The 16,293-nt window shown below is 35.1% G+C and overlaps 1 protein-coding gene and 1 long non-coding RNA gene across 2 annotated transcripts; both read left to right on the top strand.

The window, feature by feature from the left end:
* Window positions 1-1,970: 1,970 nt before the first annotated feature.
* On the top strand, window positions 1,971-3,441 carry LOC143233550 (uncharacterized). Its single transcript, XR_013018208.1, has 3 exons — window positions 1,971-2,166; window positions 2,452-2,622; window positions 3,334-3,441. It is a non-coding gene; the product is annotated as an uncharacterized LOC143233550 (long non-coding RNA).
* Window positions 3,442-12,074: 8,633 nt separating this feature from the next.
* On the top strand, window positions 12,075-15,751 carry LOC143233185 (uncharacterized). The gene is made up of 2 exons (XM_076469150.1): window positions 12,075-12,297; window positions 15,014-15,751. Exons 1-2 carry the CDS (start codon window positions 12,178-12,180, stop codon window positions 15,290-15,292), a joined length of 399 nt encoding a protein of 132 aa, XP_076325265.1. The 5' UTR covers window positions 12,075-12,177; the 3' UTR covers window positions 15,293-15,751.
* The last annotated feature ends 542 nt before the right edge of the window (window positions 15,752-16,293 follow it).

The raw sequence follows: 16,293 nt of genomic DNA, 5'->3' as shown, positions 1-16,293 counted from the left end.
CAGCTATTCGGCCTGCTCCGCACTCTGAAGAAGTTTCTGTTCCAGTTTTCAAAGGCTTAAAGACATTGGACGATAAAGACATTGGACATGATACAAGCGAACAAGACAGTTGTGACAGTGAATTGTCAGAAATGTGTACACAATCGGAGAACTGTTCTTCAGACACTGAACCTTTCCCCGTCCCCAAGCCTCTTCCCCAGGCTGAACTGAATGATTTAGTGCGGGATTTAGGTCTTTCAAAGAAAGCAGCAGAGCTTTTGGCATCAAAATTACAAGGCAGAAATCTTGTTGATCACTCTGTTAAAGTATCATATTTCAGAAAGCGTGACCAGCTTTTTGTGACCTTTTTTTCAGAAGACAGACAGTTTGTTTACTGCCATGACATCCAAGGGCTTCTCAAAGAACTGGGTGTAACTTACTATAGTCCTGCTGAATGGAGACTCTTTTTAGACAGTTCAAAACGCAGTCTAAAGTGTGTTCTTTTACATAATGGGAATGTTTATGGAGCAGTACCTGTCGGTCACTCAGTGCATTTGCGGGAAGACTATGATGATATGAGAATGGTCATGGACTTATTAAAATATCATGAGCACAATTGGATCATTTGTGTAGACTTAAAGATGGTCAACTTTCTTCTTGGACAACAGAAAGGTTTCACCATGTTTCCTCTGTATGTGGGACAGCCGAGCACGAGACAGACATTGGGTCCAGAAGAACTGGCCTATTCGTGACACCCTTGAAGCAGGCATGCCAAATATCATACAAGACCCAATTGTAAGCAGAGATAAGATCATCTTTCCTCCTCTTCACATCAAATTAGGTTTGATGAAGCAATTTGTCAAGGCACTGGAAACCGAAGGTGAATGTTCCCAACACATCATCACAGCTTTACCAGGGTTATCATTTGAGAAGATCAAAGCAAGCGTGTTTGATGGCCCACAGATTCGAACCCTAATTCGTGATGATCAGTTTGTTGCTAAGATGACCGCTTTAGAAAAGGCAGCATGGTTATCCTTTGTGGCAGTCGTTCAGAACTTCCTTGGAAACAATAAGGCGGAGAACTACAGTGAACTTGTAAACAAAATGCTCCTCGCTTTTCGTGATCTCGGGTGCAACATGAGCATCAAGCTTCATTTTTTGAACAGCCACCTTGATAAGTTCCCTGACAACCTGGGGGGTTGTGAGTGACGAACAAGGAGAACGATTCCACCAAGACCTAAAGGTCATGGAAGAACGCTACCAAGGGCGCTGGGACAAAAGTATGATGGCTGACTACTGCTGGAGCATTAAACGAGATTGTTCAGATGAAGTGTACAAACGCAAAAGTTACAAACGCAAATTCCTACCTGAATAAAATACACAAACAAATTGATAAGCTATTCCTATAATTTCCTATAATAACGAAAAATTAAAAAATAAATAAAAATGTCAAATTGCATAAAATCTGTAGCTTGCAGACAAAAACCGACTTCAGATTTGAAATCAACACACTCAAATTGACTGTAGAAAGGTCTTTTTTTAAATGCAACAAAATGAGTGTTCCCCAGTGTTATTATTATTATTTTGCGACATATCGTATATCAGTGTGCCATATTATGTCTCAATACTCTAGCTATCATTTTTTTCTTATTAATCTATGGCATTTCCTATACCACACTGTAGTACTCTTTGGACATTATGTTTAGTATCACTCTATGGGGATATTACGTATCACCTATCTAACATGTGTCCCATCTTTAGCTGTTGTGTTTTTTATTATCACTCTGTGACATGTCACGCGTCACTTTTCTAGCAGTTACATTTGATATTACTCTGTAATGTATTTCATGTCATCTACGTAGCTTTTACGTTTAAGGTTAGTCAATGTCATACTATGTGTCATCTCTAACTGAATTTTAATATCACTGTAGCGTATCCTGCGTCACAACTTTTTATCGTACATTTAGTTATTCCTGTGGCATATTGTTTCATTTCCATAGCACATTTCCAGTTCTTAAAAGCTGGTGAACTTATGGAGTTCTGTGCTTATCACAAAGTACTAAGATAAAAGTTTAATTTGAAGTTTTAACACAAAATTAAGAAGTTCTTTATCATTTCTGACTTGTATTTTATTATTTGCACATCCGATGGTTTTTAAACAGCCACAAAACCTCCCTTCCAACAGATGTAAGTTTAAGGAACTTATAACACTAAATATCAGAGCTCGATACCGTAATGAGTAAAGCGCAGAGAGCCCATTGTGTAACTTTATATTTACAAACAAACACGCTGCTCAGTTTTACATGTCCGAACGTTTTAAGCTTATGTGCATAACAATATATATATAAAGCCTTTTATGTTTAGATAATAGTTTTGTACAGAATGAAAAGTTCTTATCTTTTGAATACTTAAATTGTAGTATGGATGGAGTGTTATTGCTCAATTAAAACTAATGCATTTAGTCATTTACAGATAAAATACAATATTTATGGAGTCCCTAAGGAAAACTACCATTGTACTGGAATGCAACTAACAGGAAAATGGACACCACGTCATGGTATCAGTCCTAAGATGTCTCCATTTTTACAAAACCAAGACTATCTGGATTTTAAAGAAGACGTTTCAGTAGCGTCTGTTATTAGTGTAAGTATTATTGACTGAAGATGGCGTTTTGTAATGCCTGTTATTAGTGTATGTATTGTGGATTAAAGAAGACGTTTTGGTAACGTCTGTTATTAGTGTAGGTATTATTGACGGAAGATGGCGTTTTGGTAATGCCTGTTATTAGTGTAGGTATTGTGGATTAAAGAAGATGTTTTGGTAACGTCTGTTATTAGTATAGGTACTACTGAGTATAGTTCTTACCACTAAAATAATTTACCTTAAGCACTAATTTATCGTCCGAGGAAGAGTAATCTATGTTGTTGTTATTTAGCACAAAGCTATACAGCGGGTTACTTGAACTATATCAGCCAAGGGAACTATAATAACAGATTTTAATGCTGAAAGTAGATAGTCTTACTGCGGATCCACCAGAAAATCGTTGAGTCTGTAATGCCTACAAGACTGCAATAAAAAAGAACTGTTTTAAATAGCATACTAATTAAGTTAATCCATAAGTTTGGTTTACTACAAGTTAACAGATAGATACATATGAATACAACATAAAAGTACAAATGTATTGGTATAACATTTATAATTAAATGTAGTAAAGACTTAAGCAACCATAACATTGTGTTTAATTATTACTTAAACAAGCAATATAAAACAAATATCATTAAATTATTACTCATGATTACTACCGTGAAGGAATTTTGAACATAGTTTGATTTATTATTTCATGTGTGTTTTTAGTACTTTCCACATTTTGTGCTAGAAGACGGCCCTAACGGAACTTTCAGACCAGTGCTTGGAGTAGAATTTGAGCTTTTAAGTACACTCGCTAGAACGCTAAATTTTAGGTAAAGCATTTTTATTTAAAGCTTGTAGAAAATTGCATGTTTAAAATTGATTTAAAAACTATGATGTATCGCTTTTCGTACGTTATTTTCTAATGTAGTGTGTTGGAGACAGTCGCGTTCAAAGGGTCTTAATATTAACAATACATTTTCTAAAATTGTTAAGCGATTACAACATGAAATTATTCTTAAGTCAAGAAATCAAAATGATTAGGATATTTTTATTCGTTACTGTAATAATTAAGTCTAACAACATACATATTTTATAATAAAATGCTTCGTCTGTATAAGGAGACACCCCTAAGTCACTCCGACTTAAGTCAAGGTTATAATGCTTAAATTCTGTTTTTGATATCTACGATAACTAAACTCAGAACGACCACCTACATAATACCATGTTGGTTTTGTTTAGCGTTCTGAGTTTCAGTATGTATAAACTACCTAACGTTTTCTAATTTACACTATGATTCTTATAAAGAAAACTCTGAAGTCGTGTTACATACAAATTGTTTTTTTTTACTTTATAATGTTATGCATTTCCCCGGTGGTAGGCTTTTGGGTACTTTAACGTACTACAACCCAGAACGTTAAATAAAATCAAGGCGATATACTTTTGGAGATCGTTTTGTAAATTATACTATGTATCTACTAAAGAATAACCTCAAATACTGTTAGATACAAGTTATTATGCACACAAATATATAAATTTTACTTTATAATATTATCTGTTTCTCGGAACAGTGGCTGTTAAGTAGATAGGTATATTCGACTGTGTAATAGGAAGCGCTCCATATGCATACAGTATATATGTTTCAAGTCTCAATGACGTCGGACTTCCAAAATCAAATGGTAAAGTTTAGGAAGTGAAAATTAGTATATGTTGGAGATCGGTATTTGTCTATAACACTACTTAGAGTCCACTAAACGAGATATTAAGTATTAATTACTTAGAAACTGATGTAATATTTGAAGGACAAGAAACTCGACTGTTCAGGCGTTTCAGTTTTAACAGTTGTTAATATGTAACTGTTTCGTGAATTTGTTTGTTTTTTTGGAATTTCGCACAAAGCCACTCGAGGGCTATCTGTGCTAGCCGTCCCTAATTTAGCAGTGTAAGACTAGAGGAAATGCAGCTGGTCATCACCACCCGCTACTTGGGCTACTCTTTTACCAACGAAAAGTGGGATTGACCGTCACATTATAACGCCTCCACGGCTGGGAGAGCGAGCATGTTTAGCGCGACGCGGGCGCGAACCCGCGACCCTCGGATTACGAGTCGCGCGCCTTAACACGCTTGGCCATGCCGGGCCAACATGGAAGTTACTGGGTTTGATCTAAAGTTAACTATTGTTTCTTTCTTGACATCCTTTTATTATTTAACAGTAAGGACGGTGTTGATTTCCTGTTAATGTTTTAATAGGATTGTCTTGAGTGGATACATCTAATTATTTGAAATATGGAATTTCGGAGATGTATTTATGAATTTTAAGCGTAAGTTTATGTGTTGAAGTTCAGTGTTTCCTTTTTCAGAGGTTTTTAAGAATTTTATAACTGGTAAAATAACTTCAATGATGTTTGTGGTGCAACAGTGAAGAAACATAACTTGTGGACTGTTTCGTTTAGTCTTGAATATATCCCAGTTTGTCTGAATGATGTCATACGTTATTCTTCTGACGTTTGTTGACGTATAGACTTGTGACGTGTTGAGTGAGATTGAACTCACAAGTTTCCAACAATTCTTCTGTAGCAGGTTTTATGTTTGAAATTTGAAATTCGTTAGATTTAAAATAACGAAGGATGTTCTGAAGTAATAATTTCTCTTTGTCCCGATCATGATTATATGATTACTTTCCAGTATAAATATAAATAATAATAAAGACCTGGAAAGCCTAAAATTTACACTTTTCTTAACTTCTCTAATGTCTTTCTCACAGGGCCTGAGAGAGCAGAACTTGCATTTGCACAGGGCGGAAGTTTTTTTGGGAGCGTAATTGAGAAGAATTTCTACAATGGAAGAAAACCTGGAATTGGAGCTGCGTCACAGCCAACGTTTTCATGGCTACAAAACACGCCGCTCCACACACTCTTTCTCGCTTTTTGACTAACAAAATCTTTCTAGCCTATTAATTGCAAAATGCATGCGAGTGTTATTTTAGTTATCGTCAAAAATCAACACCAGGCTCATGTTTTCCTGGCTTACTTTAACAAAAAACGTTCTAATAGCTTACAACAAAACCTTTCTCTGAGTTAGTAACCAACTAAGATTAAGTGATTTTCAGATCTTTTCTCGGTTTCACAAAGTTTTATGCCTAATTATTTCAAATGTAACAGAATTTTAAGTCCTGTTTGATGTTTGAGGGGACTAGCTGCTTCCCCTCTAGTGTTACATGAGTAAATTAAGGACAGCTCGCACAGATAGCTTTTGTGTAGCTTTGCCGGAAATTCAAAAACAAACTTTACAGTAAAGAGAGAGCTGTTGAAGTGTGTGTTTTTTTTAAACTCTAGTCTAAATTTTGCAGGATCGATATATTTGACTTTGTAACAAGAAACATCCATCACAATAAATGTTGTTAAAGGTTTCTGTTGTGTTTTTGTTTTTTTTCAGGAAGCAGACCTTTCAGCTGAACAGATCACAATTACAGAAGAAAGAAAACAGGCAATTGATTTTACCATTCCATATTCGTTCGATTCAGTGACCTCTATCACTAGAGCACCTTCAGGAAATCATCAACCCTTAGCTATTGTCAAACCATTCACCTTGTAGGTAATAAGTAATTCCTTGTAGACATTTATAATCTCTAAAAATAAATAAAATTCAATTTAAATACACACTAATCCATCTGTCTGCAATTATCGTAAGACTGGTCAATTTTAGCTACAGGATACGATATTTTTTAATATCATTTAAAAGGACCTGTTTATCATCATAAAGTTTAATATGTAAACTTGAAATTGCGATTAATATTCCCCTTCAAAGCAAAGAAATTGTCGTGGGATAATGTTTTGAACGTTTCTGTAAGGCAATAATAAGTTACAGTGAGACTTACTTTTAACATCTACCACAAAAATGAGCCCACAATCGTTTAGTATGAAGCTTCAACAGTCAACAGGAGAGTTATTCCAACAACCAATAATTTACGGTTAGTCATCTCAATGAATGAAATTCAACACAACTTATAAAATAAAACAAAATTACACAAAAACAAACTAAATATTTATGAAAATATGACAAGATGAAATCCTGGTAACACGTGAGCTATTTAAATGTCCATGTTAATGACTCAAAGATTCGTATATAACAATCTGTATTTTTGAGATACTGATCATGAGAAGAACATCTAGATAGCAGAACCGACCAACTGGGAGATTAATTTAATCAAATAACAGCATTGACCTTTAAACTTATACACCCCATCAAATAACTGTGCAGAACGTGTTCATTAGGATATTGTGACTCAGACCTTTGACCTTCCAGTATTTGTATAAATATGTATTTAGTGCTGCTTATTTGCTTGTCGTTAAACGTAAAACTACCCTATGGACTATCTCTGCTGTGTCCAGCACAAGTATAGAAACCCGGTTTTTAGTGTTATAAATCTGTAGACATGCCGCTGAGCCAGCGAGGGACACCCTAATATTGTTTTTGTGTTTTTTGAATTTCGCCCAAAGCTGCACGAGGACTACCCGTGCTAGCTGTCCCTAATTCAGCAGTGTAAGACTAGAGGGAAGGCAGCTGGTCATCACCATCCACCGCTCACTCTTGAACTACTCTTTTACCATCGTATAGAGGAAATGACCGCCACATTACAATGCCTCCATATTTGATGTGAGGGGAAATTCGAGCCCGAGACCCTCAGATTGTGAGTCAAGCGCCCTAACCACCGGGCCATGCCGGCCCTCTTGGTATTGGAAAATCTACCCGTAGATAAAAGGTTTAATTATTTCCCACTCTTAACATGTGTATGTAGCATTATTTGTTCTTCCAAAAATATTTTAAAAGACATTTTAGTTTGGCAGATTTATTTCTACCGTTATATGTTTAGAACTCTTCGTTTCTTTACCAGCAAGTTAAACCTGCTTAAAACATTCCTGGTAGTAAAGTTACCTATTAAATAACAGGTTTGCGTCTATAAAGATAGGGTTATCAGAGGTTTCAGTATTTAGCCTAATATAATTTTTGACCCAATCAGAAATGATAAACTTACTGAAGTATTCCACTTACTCTTTAACTCAGTATGAGTACAAGTGATGCAGTTTCTTGTTATACATAGTTTATCTGAAGAATCACTAGACAAGTCACATCAGCAGTGTTCTCTCCTCAACCCCCACTTCCCGACTATGTTTCCTTTACTTAATTTGTCACTGGACAGCCGTAGAAATTAAGATTTAAAAACCTCTCCCCCCAAGAAAGGAAAAAAAAACAGCATTTTTTTCTTTTGAGTAGATTTAAGACAACTGAGACGTGTTTATTATTATTAAATAACTTTAACCAACTTTATATTTGCCCAGAAACTAAATGATAAAACGCAGCATAATAAACATCAAATTATCCTGCAAGTGATAAGAAACGTATTAGTGTGATTTAACCTGTTTCAGGTTTGGTACAGTCACTCCACTTGTATTTCAGTGTACAAATATAATATACCTACGTAACAACTATAAACGCGGATTGTCACAAGCAGAATTCCTATATCTTTTAGACTAACCTACCTTTCTTCAGTTACTTCCACATATCACTTTCGCTGATCCTAATTACGAAGGACATACAGAAAAATACGTTTACTTATTTCTTATATGTCAACCTTATCAGTAAATATACACCAACAGTAACAAAGTTGTGAACAATCCTGAATTACTTCTCAACCGTTATTAAAGCTTGATTTTCTCAGCGTTCCTTCATCATACCAGCCCAGTGTTATACAATTGTGAACCCCAATGGCACAGCGGCATGTATGAGAACATACAACGCAAAAAAACGTGGTTTTGATACTCCTGGTGATAGATTATTGTGTAATTTCTTACGTGTTATAATTTATCTTGTACCAGTCTCTAATATATTATGTTACATATTACAGTTTGAAATAACCTAAAACTGATTTAAACTGTAATTTCGAATTAAAGGTTGATTGAATGTCGATATATGTTAAATTTATTATATTTGTTACCAAGATTAATACACACAGTTTTATTTCTTAATTTTAATATGCAAACGATAATACAATTTATAATAACTGTTATTACAAAATAATTTATATACAAACATACAAAGAATATTGAGTCTTCTATCTAATCTGGGACTTCCTTGATATCCTATCGACGGTTTACGAAGAGCGAATTAATTTTGAGTTGATATAGGTACAATTCACTCTAGGAGTGCTAGCTGATCTTCGCTGATCACGTACGAGTTTTTTGCAGTTGAACTTATATAAGGTCTTCGTAAAAATACTAACGTTCGATGGTAATCCGCTGAAGTTAAACAGTTTGTAATGTTTAAAATCCATAAATGTTACTGGTTAAATATTTGTAGTTTCCCGATTAATGAGCGCTAATCACATTTATAACTTCTGAGGTTCATAGTATATCAACTGTAACAAACCAACAATATATACTGTATGTTCGCGTTGCGTCGCTTACCTTTTATTAGCTATAGAGGAGAGATTTTAAAAACTTCAGCTAAAACAACAATACTGGCAATCATCGTACATTACACTGCATTGTACACTGGCAATCATATAGTATATTGTTGATTCTTACACTCGATAATTTTCTACAAATTTAATAAACAGACGTGACTTTCGCAATACACATTTAGCAATATAATTTATACGTGTTTCTAAATACATATTTAACAGAAATAAATATCGATATTAAAATAAATACATAATAGTAAATCTGTTACTAATTTTGTGCATAAACTACAAAAAAAAACATACATGTTATGGCTTGTTAAGGCCTACCATTATCACTACAGAAAAAAAAACAATAACAACCATTTGGTTTGTTTTGAAATTTGCGCAAAGCTACTCGAGGGCTATCTGCGCTAGCCGTCCCTAATTTTACAGTGTAAGACTAGAGAGAAGGCAGCTAGTCATCATCACACATCGCCAACTCTTGGGTTACTCCTTTACCAACAAATAGTGGGATTGACCGTAACATTATAACGCCCCCACAGCTGAAAGCATGTTTGGTGTGATGAGGATTCGAAACCGCGACCCTTGGATTAGAAGTCGAGTGTCTTCTGGCCATGCCTTTGCTGTAGAAATCAGGGTTTCTATGGTCAATGAACTCCCTGAAAACTTCTTCTAAAGTTGCCAAAGTACTTGTAAAATTGAAAATATGTATGGTAAAGGTCTGGAGAATAAGATGGACAAAGCATAACCTCGATTCTCTAGTCGTCCAATTTCTAGAGCGTCATCCTTGACAGGTCTCATAACGTCAATTTTGTTGATCTTCAGTCAGCTCATGCGGAACTCATTTAGGGGTTGTGAAACTCACTCTGAGTATAGTGCAGACCATTACGATACCTTGTAACCAACAACACCAACGATAAGTTACTCAATGTTCAGCTTCTAAATGTCATCGTAAGAATTCCGTCCTTTATTTCTGGACAATCTAATATACTCTTGTTTAATCAGTGTTAGCTAACAAGAGAAGGACGTAAGTCCAAAAAGTAACGTTAAAGGACTCATAATTTATTGCTGTTATAATCTTACATAATTTGCAAATAGTTTTATATTTCATTTTATTATTAGGTTTGGCTGTGTGTTGCTCTGTCACTAAGCTTAGTGACGATTTGTTTAACAGTCGGTACTAATGGAATCTGGAGATGCAACCTCTACATTATGGTATCTGTGGGGATTTTTGGTTTCTCAAGGTGTGAATAATTTTTTTAAGTACCTTGAGTTTAAGAAAACAAAGGAAGTATACACAATTATAGGTTAAACGTAATAAAACTATTCATGATTATGGCTCTAAAATCTAAACATTTCTAAAAGTCTTACTGCTTATGTGTTTGGTATTATTACGTATTGGGTTACCTGACTCTGGAAAATCGACCGACTTCTTTAAGTTGTGTGAGAAATACAGGTTGAGCATGTTTTAAAAACAGTGAGAGCAGTTCTTCATTAGAGATACGACAACAATAACAAACATGTAGACAAATGAACGATCTCCTCTACTGGATCAAAGGGTAGATATTAAGAATTTCTTCTCTCGAGTAGAATTTTAACCTAATCAGTTACAACTAGAACCTACCAATAAACGAGGTCTTGTACCAACGTGAAAGCTCAATTTATTGTCTCTCATAGTCGCGTTACTTTGTGACTAAACATTCTTTCATAGCATTCCGATATTTTCAATTGAAGGACACAACTGAAATTTTGTAGGTAAAAAGGTAGGAGAGATTTGATATGTCAGAGAGAGACAAGGTCATGATAGAACCCAGAAACCTAAATGGACCAATTGTTGCGTCTCGACTGCACTAAATATTATACGAGGCCTGTTCAAAAAATACGCGGACTGACGTCATAAAACAAAATGTACTTTATTTAGAAGTTACAGGTCTGGGACCCTTTCAAAGTACTTTCCTCCCCAACACACACACTTATCCAACGGTGTTTCCACTTGTTGAAACAGTCCTAGTACGCTTCTTTTGTAATGTCCTCCAGCTCCTTCGTTGCATTTGCCTTAATCTCGGGGATCGTCTCAAATCTTCTTCCTTTCAAGGGTCTTTTGAGTTTGGGGAACAAGAAAAAATCCTAAGGAGCAAGGTCAGGTGAGTAGGGGGGTGGGGAAGAACAGTCATCGAGTGTTTGGCCAAAAACTCACGAGTTCTGAGGGCTGAATTTCGCAGCAACGCGGTGCATCTTCAATTTTTCGATCAAAATCTTGTAACAAGATCCAACTGATATCCCACACTCTTCAGCAAGCTCTCTGACAGTCAGACGTCGATTTGCCCGCACCAGGGTGTTGATTTTGTCGACGTGTGGGTTGTCAGTTGACATGGAAGGACGTCCAGGACGCTCATCATCTTCAATGGACTGTCGACCATCCTTAAAACGTTCATGCTACTTGAAACATGCCGTACGCTTCATAGCAATATCACCGTAAGCCATGTTAAGCATAGCAAAAGTTTCAGTCGCAGATTTTCCAAGCTTAACACAAAATTTCACAGCAAGTCGTTGCTCCTTCAGGTCATTCATTCTGAAATCCGCCAAACGAAAAGATCGCACTTCACTTAAAATCGCGTAGCTAATACACAAATGAAGATATCTGCAATCGGGAAATGGCGTCGTAATCAGTTGATCTGTGCGAACCTAGCGACACCAAGCGGATTCCCCTGGAACCAACTGGAGCCGCGCAATTCAAACAGTCCGCGTATTTTTTGAACAGCCCTCGTACATTACTAAACATGGTAGAAAAATACATGATATACAGAACATATGGTAATGTCGTATACCACACGTGCGCTGCCATTTTCCCCTTAATTTTTAACGTTAAACAAATGTGTTATATTTTAGTATTTGAATTAAAGAATTCTTAAGCACTTTATTAAAATTAATGATAATAGAACACGTAGTGTCTTCTCCGTTTTGATACTTGCTCTATTTCACTTATTTTACTTTTTACAGGTGGAAGGATACCTTCATTCAAGTTTTGTAGCGTAAGAATACTTTTGGTCATTTGGTGGCTATTTGAAATAGTATTTGTTGCTTCCTATGGTGGCACTTTGAAATCACATATGACTATATTGACGAAATATAAACTGATTGATACGATATATGCTTTGGAAAGAGAGGTGTCACAGGGAAGGTTTAACTGTGGTGTTTTTAAGGGATCATTTCTTGAAGGTCGACTTTTGGTAAGAACCACATAAACCATTTCCCGATATTGTTTTACTGGTTATCTTTTTAGCTTAATTTCTGCCTATTTATGCATTTGATGATGTCTTTACTGTCAAGGAGGTTTTACTTACAGACCACTCAATGGATGTCATGAATCAAAATTAATTTATAACAAAAAGGAACTTACCACAAATGTTAATCGTATCGTTCTGAATACAGCGTAGAAAATCCGCAAAAATCTTTGATGAGATCCAATTTTATAAACCTTTAAAGATTTCCCATTAACATTACGAATATGTACATGTGATGCTTAAAACATATATCTACATTTATATTATATTATTTAAATTATTGAATTATAACACCTAAAATTTGTTGTTGTTGTATCTACTAAGAGAATATATTGTAAAATAACATGTCTTACAAGGTTTTCTAGTTTAACATAATTTACAGATCCGAACCAGTATGTTACACACCATTATAAAGACAACCTAGACACACAATGAACCCTTTTAAAATCAATACGAAAAAAAACAAACACAAATATAATGGCTAAAAATATCAGATAGATAAATAGATAGAAATTATTTAATTTCATTATAAAAATCTTTACCAGGGGCTGTTATTACTACTTGTACTATTCTTTTAAGTAGTGAAGGACATTTTGCCTTTTCTAGAAGTGTCAAAACCTACAACTGTATCAGGTCATCCTTTAAGTAATGTCCGATTTTAGATTAAAAAAAAAGAAAGAATTTCAAACTCTTTTACTGTTATTTAATCAATAATGTATGTTATATTATTATTAATTACTTCCTGCCAACAATTCACAAGCTTCTGAATGCCACTTCTGTAAAATTTGTGGAGTTTGGAGGAAAAGATTGTAGAGAAGGTACTTTTGACATCTTCATGTGTTCCAGGCTCTTTTCCATCCAGATAGTTCTGAAAGCTTTGGAATAGATGATAATCAAATGAGGCAAGGTCTGGAGAATAAGGAGGATGTGAAAGTTTTTCCCAATCTAGCTCTTCAATCTTTACAGATGTGATCCTTGCTGTGTGGGGCCGTGCATTATCCTGGTGTAACACAACACCTTTACGATTGATCAAAGCAGGCCTCTTTTCTTTCAGTGCAACTTTCAAGCACTCTAATTGTTGACAATAGAAGTCTGATGTAATCGTTACGTTGAGTGGCAGCAATTTAAAGTGGATCACACTAACAATATCCAACCAAACGCTTAACAAAACTTTCCTAGGGTGGAGGTCCATTTTGGGCTATGCTTTAGCCAGTTTACCTGTACTGAGCCTAGTCTGCAGCACTTAACATTTTTTTATCTTTAGTCACTAACATGTCCACAAAAGGTGAGTTACGTTCACGAGAGTGCAGAGAAGTGCAAATGTCTACTTTTGCTTTAAGGTTGGTTTCTGTCAAACCATGGGGGACCAATTTTCCAAGGTTTGATACATTTCTAAGCTATTGCAGATAGCAGTGAACTGTTGAATGGGTTAAATTTAGCATCTGTGCTAGAACTGTCCATTTTTTGTGCATGATTTATAATACTTAGAAAATTGTTTGAATTTCACGTACGATGGCTGTGTTATACACACGAAAAAATCATATAATTGTTAACTGCAGCTGAAAGTCAATTGAGTTTTTTGATAGATAAAGTTTGCTCAATCTAAGCTGTCGTATTTCAAATTTTAAAAGGTAAACATATTTTTTGTGAGTATAAAATGCTCACGCTCCACTGCAGGATAGTAAATTTTCCTCATGATTCACAGCGGTCTCAATGCACCAGTCAAGCATCTCTATTATCTTAATTACTTCTATATCTACCCCAATGCGCCAATTTTTAAATTTATTTTTCTGTTGCCATTTCCGGAACTAAATTCAGTTTAACCGTTTTAAAAATCAAATAGTTTAGATTTAGCTTCTCAGATTCATTTTTATTTCTGTGTTTTTATTTCAATTGTTTCATTCTCCAAGTTTTCCAATGTTCTCTGATTCATAAGTTTCTTCCTGTTGTTTGCTGCCACTTTCCAAAGCTAAGCGAGTTTTAATAACACTAAAATAACAGAAATCCAGGTGCAATAAAGGGTATACAATATGAAAAGTAATTAAACGTACATATTAGGATATACCTTACTGAACATCATGAAGTCTTAAAAAAAACTGATTGTATGTGCTTGACTGATATAATCTTAATATTCACAAAGAAAAGGAAATCAGTATTCCATTAAACCTTCTGTTTTTTGTAGATATATTTCTACATAAAAGAACCTTATTTGTACTGGAGAAGCTTTGGCCTCCTCAAAGTTCCAATTGTACTGTGTCAACAAATTCAATCTTAGTGAGTTGGTCCAACTTGATTAGTTGTGTGTGTGTTTTTCTTATAACAAAGCCACATCGGGCTATCTGCTCAGCCCCCCCGAGAGGAATCGAACCCCTGATTTTAGCGTTGTAATTCGGAGACATACCGCTGTACTAGCGAGGGGGCAGCTTAATTAGTTAAACTTTAATTACGTATCTATCCTCGATAACCTGACTCTTCTATACATCACAGTAAAATATTTAAATTTACGGAAACAAATATTTTCAGTGATTGATAACGGTAAATGTTTTATAAATGTTTAATATATATATAAAACACACGAAACTTAGAAAATTTAAAATTTTTATCAGTGATTTCTTCCCTTATGCTATACGTCAGCTTACACCTTTTTTCATTGCTTACTCAGAATAAGGTGTATCGTACAAGCTGGACTGGTGCAAAAAAATGGAAAAGAGATGTCAAGGAAACCTTACGTAGAAATACCTCTGGCAACAACCAAGAAACAGCAATACGCCCTCTGCAGGTGGATGATCTGTTTGGGGCATATATGTTTCTGTTAATCGGAAACACTCTGTCCACTTTGTTATTGGTTATTGAACTTGTGTTGTGGAAATTTTTCAAATACGTGAAATCAGGGATATGGCAACATTTTAATATAAACTATATTAAACAGAGTAAATCATAACAGGAAATACAATGTTAACATTTTAAATACAAACATTTTGGGGGGGTAAAAATAATTTGAAATATCCTAATGTAGTCAATATAGTGTGGTGTATAGATAGTATCGTAATTAGTAAAAGACCACTTTACCCTTTTTGATTGAGTTTAATAACAATAAAAATATATTTTAGCAACCACACCACAAAAAAGTAAATACACCATCCAAAGTATTTAAGATGTGACCAATGTTTACTATATTCTGGCTATAAACAGATGTACCCGTCCCCAGTGACGGAAAGAGTTTAAATTAACCTGTGAATTTAAATTATTTAGTGGAATTTGAAATGCCAGATTCAAAAGCTCTGAGCTACTTATACCACCCACTGCGTAGAATAGTTGTTGAGCATTTCAGCCATGTTAAAAAGCACTCAAGAATAACATGCTGTAAATCTATATATCTCTAAGTGACGTCATATTTTGAAGTGTGAATGATAGTGTGCTTTATTCCTAAAACATTTGTGTAGAATATTCTCCTTGGGAAATAAAATTTGGTATCAACATTATCCATAACTATTCACTCGTCATTTCAAAAGTGAATGTTGAACTTTGCTTGCGTGTGTAGCTTTTCAAACTGAAGACAGACAAATGTTTGGACAGACCTCACGGTTCACAATATGTTTACGATGGTATAATATACCGGAACAAAAGCAAACACAGCGATATAACACGTGGTACCGTTCTGTACCACACTGCTTCAAACTGATTGTTTCGAGTTCATAGTGTAAAATAGTTTGTTTTCGCTGATGTTCTGTCTATCTAATTCTTCATTCAGGCGCATTGCTGGTTTGAAAATGGATTCACATTCTACCGAACACATCTTATGTAATTTCTAACCATTTTGCAACGGCTTGGACTGCTTTTAATCAGTCTAGTGCTCTCAACATTATGGATGTATTTGAATGTCTTTGTTGGGACCCTGACATGCTTACTGTTAATGTAGAGTCCTCTATCATTGTTCATACT

The sequence above is a fragment of the Tachypleus tridentatus genome, chromosome 12 (assembly GCF_004210375.1).
Source record: "Tachypleus tridentatus isolate NWPU-2018 chromosome 12, ASM421037v1, whole genome shotgun sequence".
Lineage (NCBI taxonomy): Eukaryota > Metazoa > Arthropoda > Merostomata > Xiphosura > Limulidae > Tachypleus > Tachypleus tridentatus.
The sequence above is the reverse complement of the archived record's forward strand: the minus strand, read 5'-3'. Positions and strand labels throughout refer to the sequence as shown.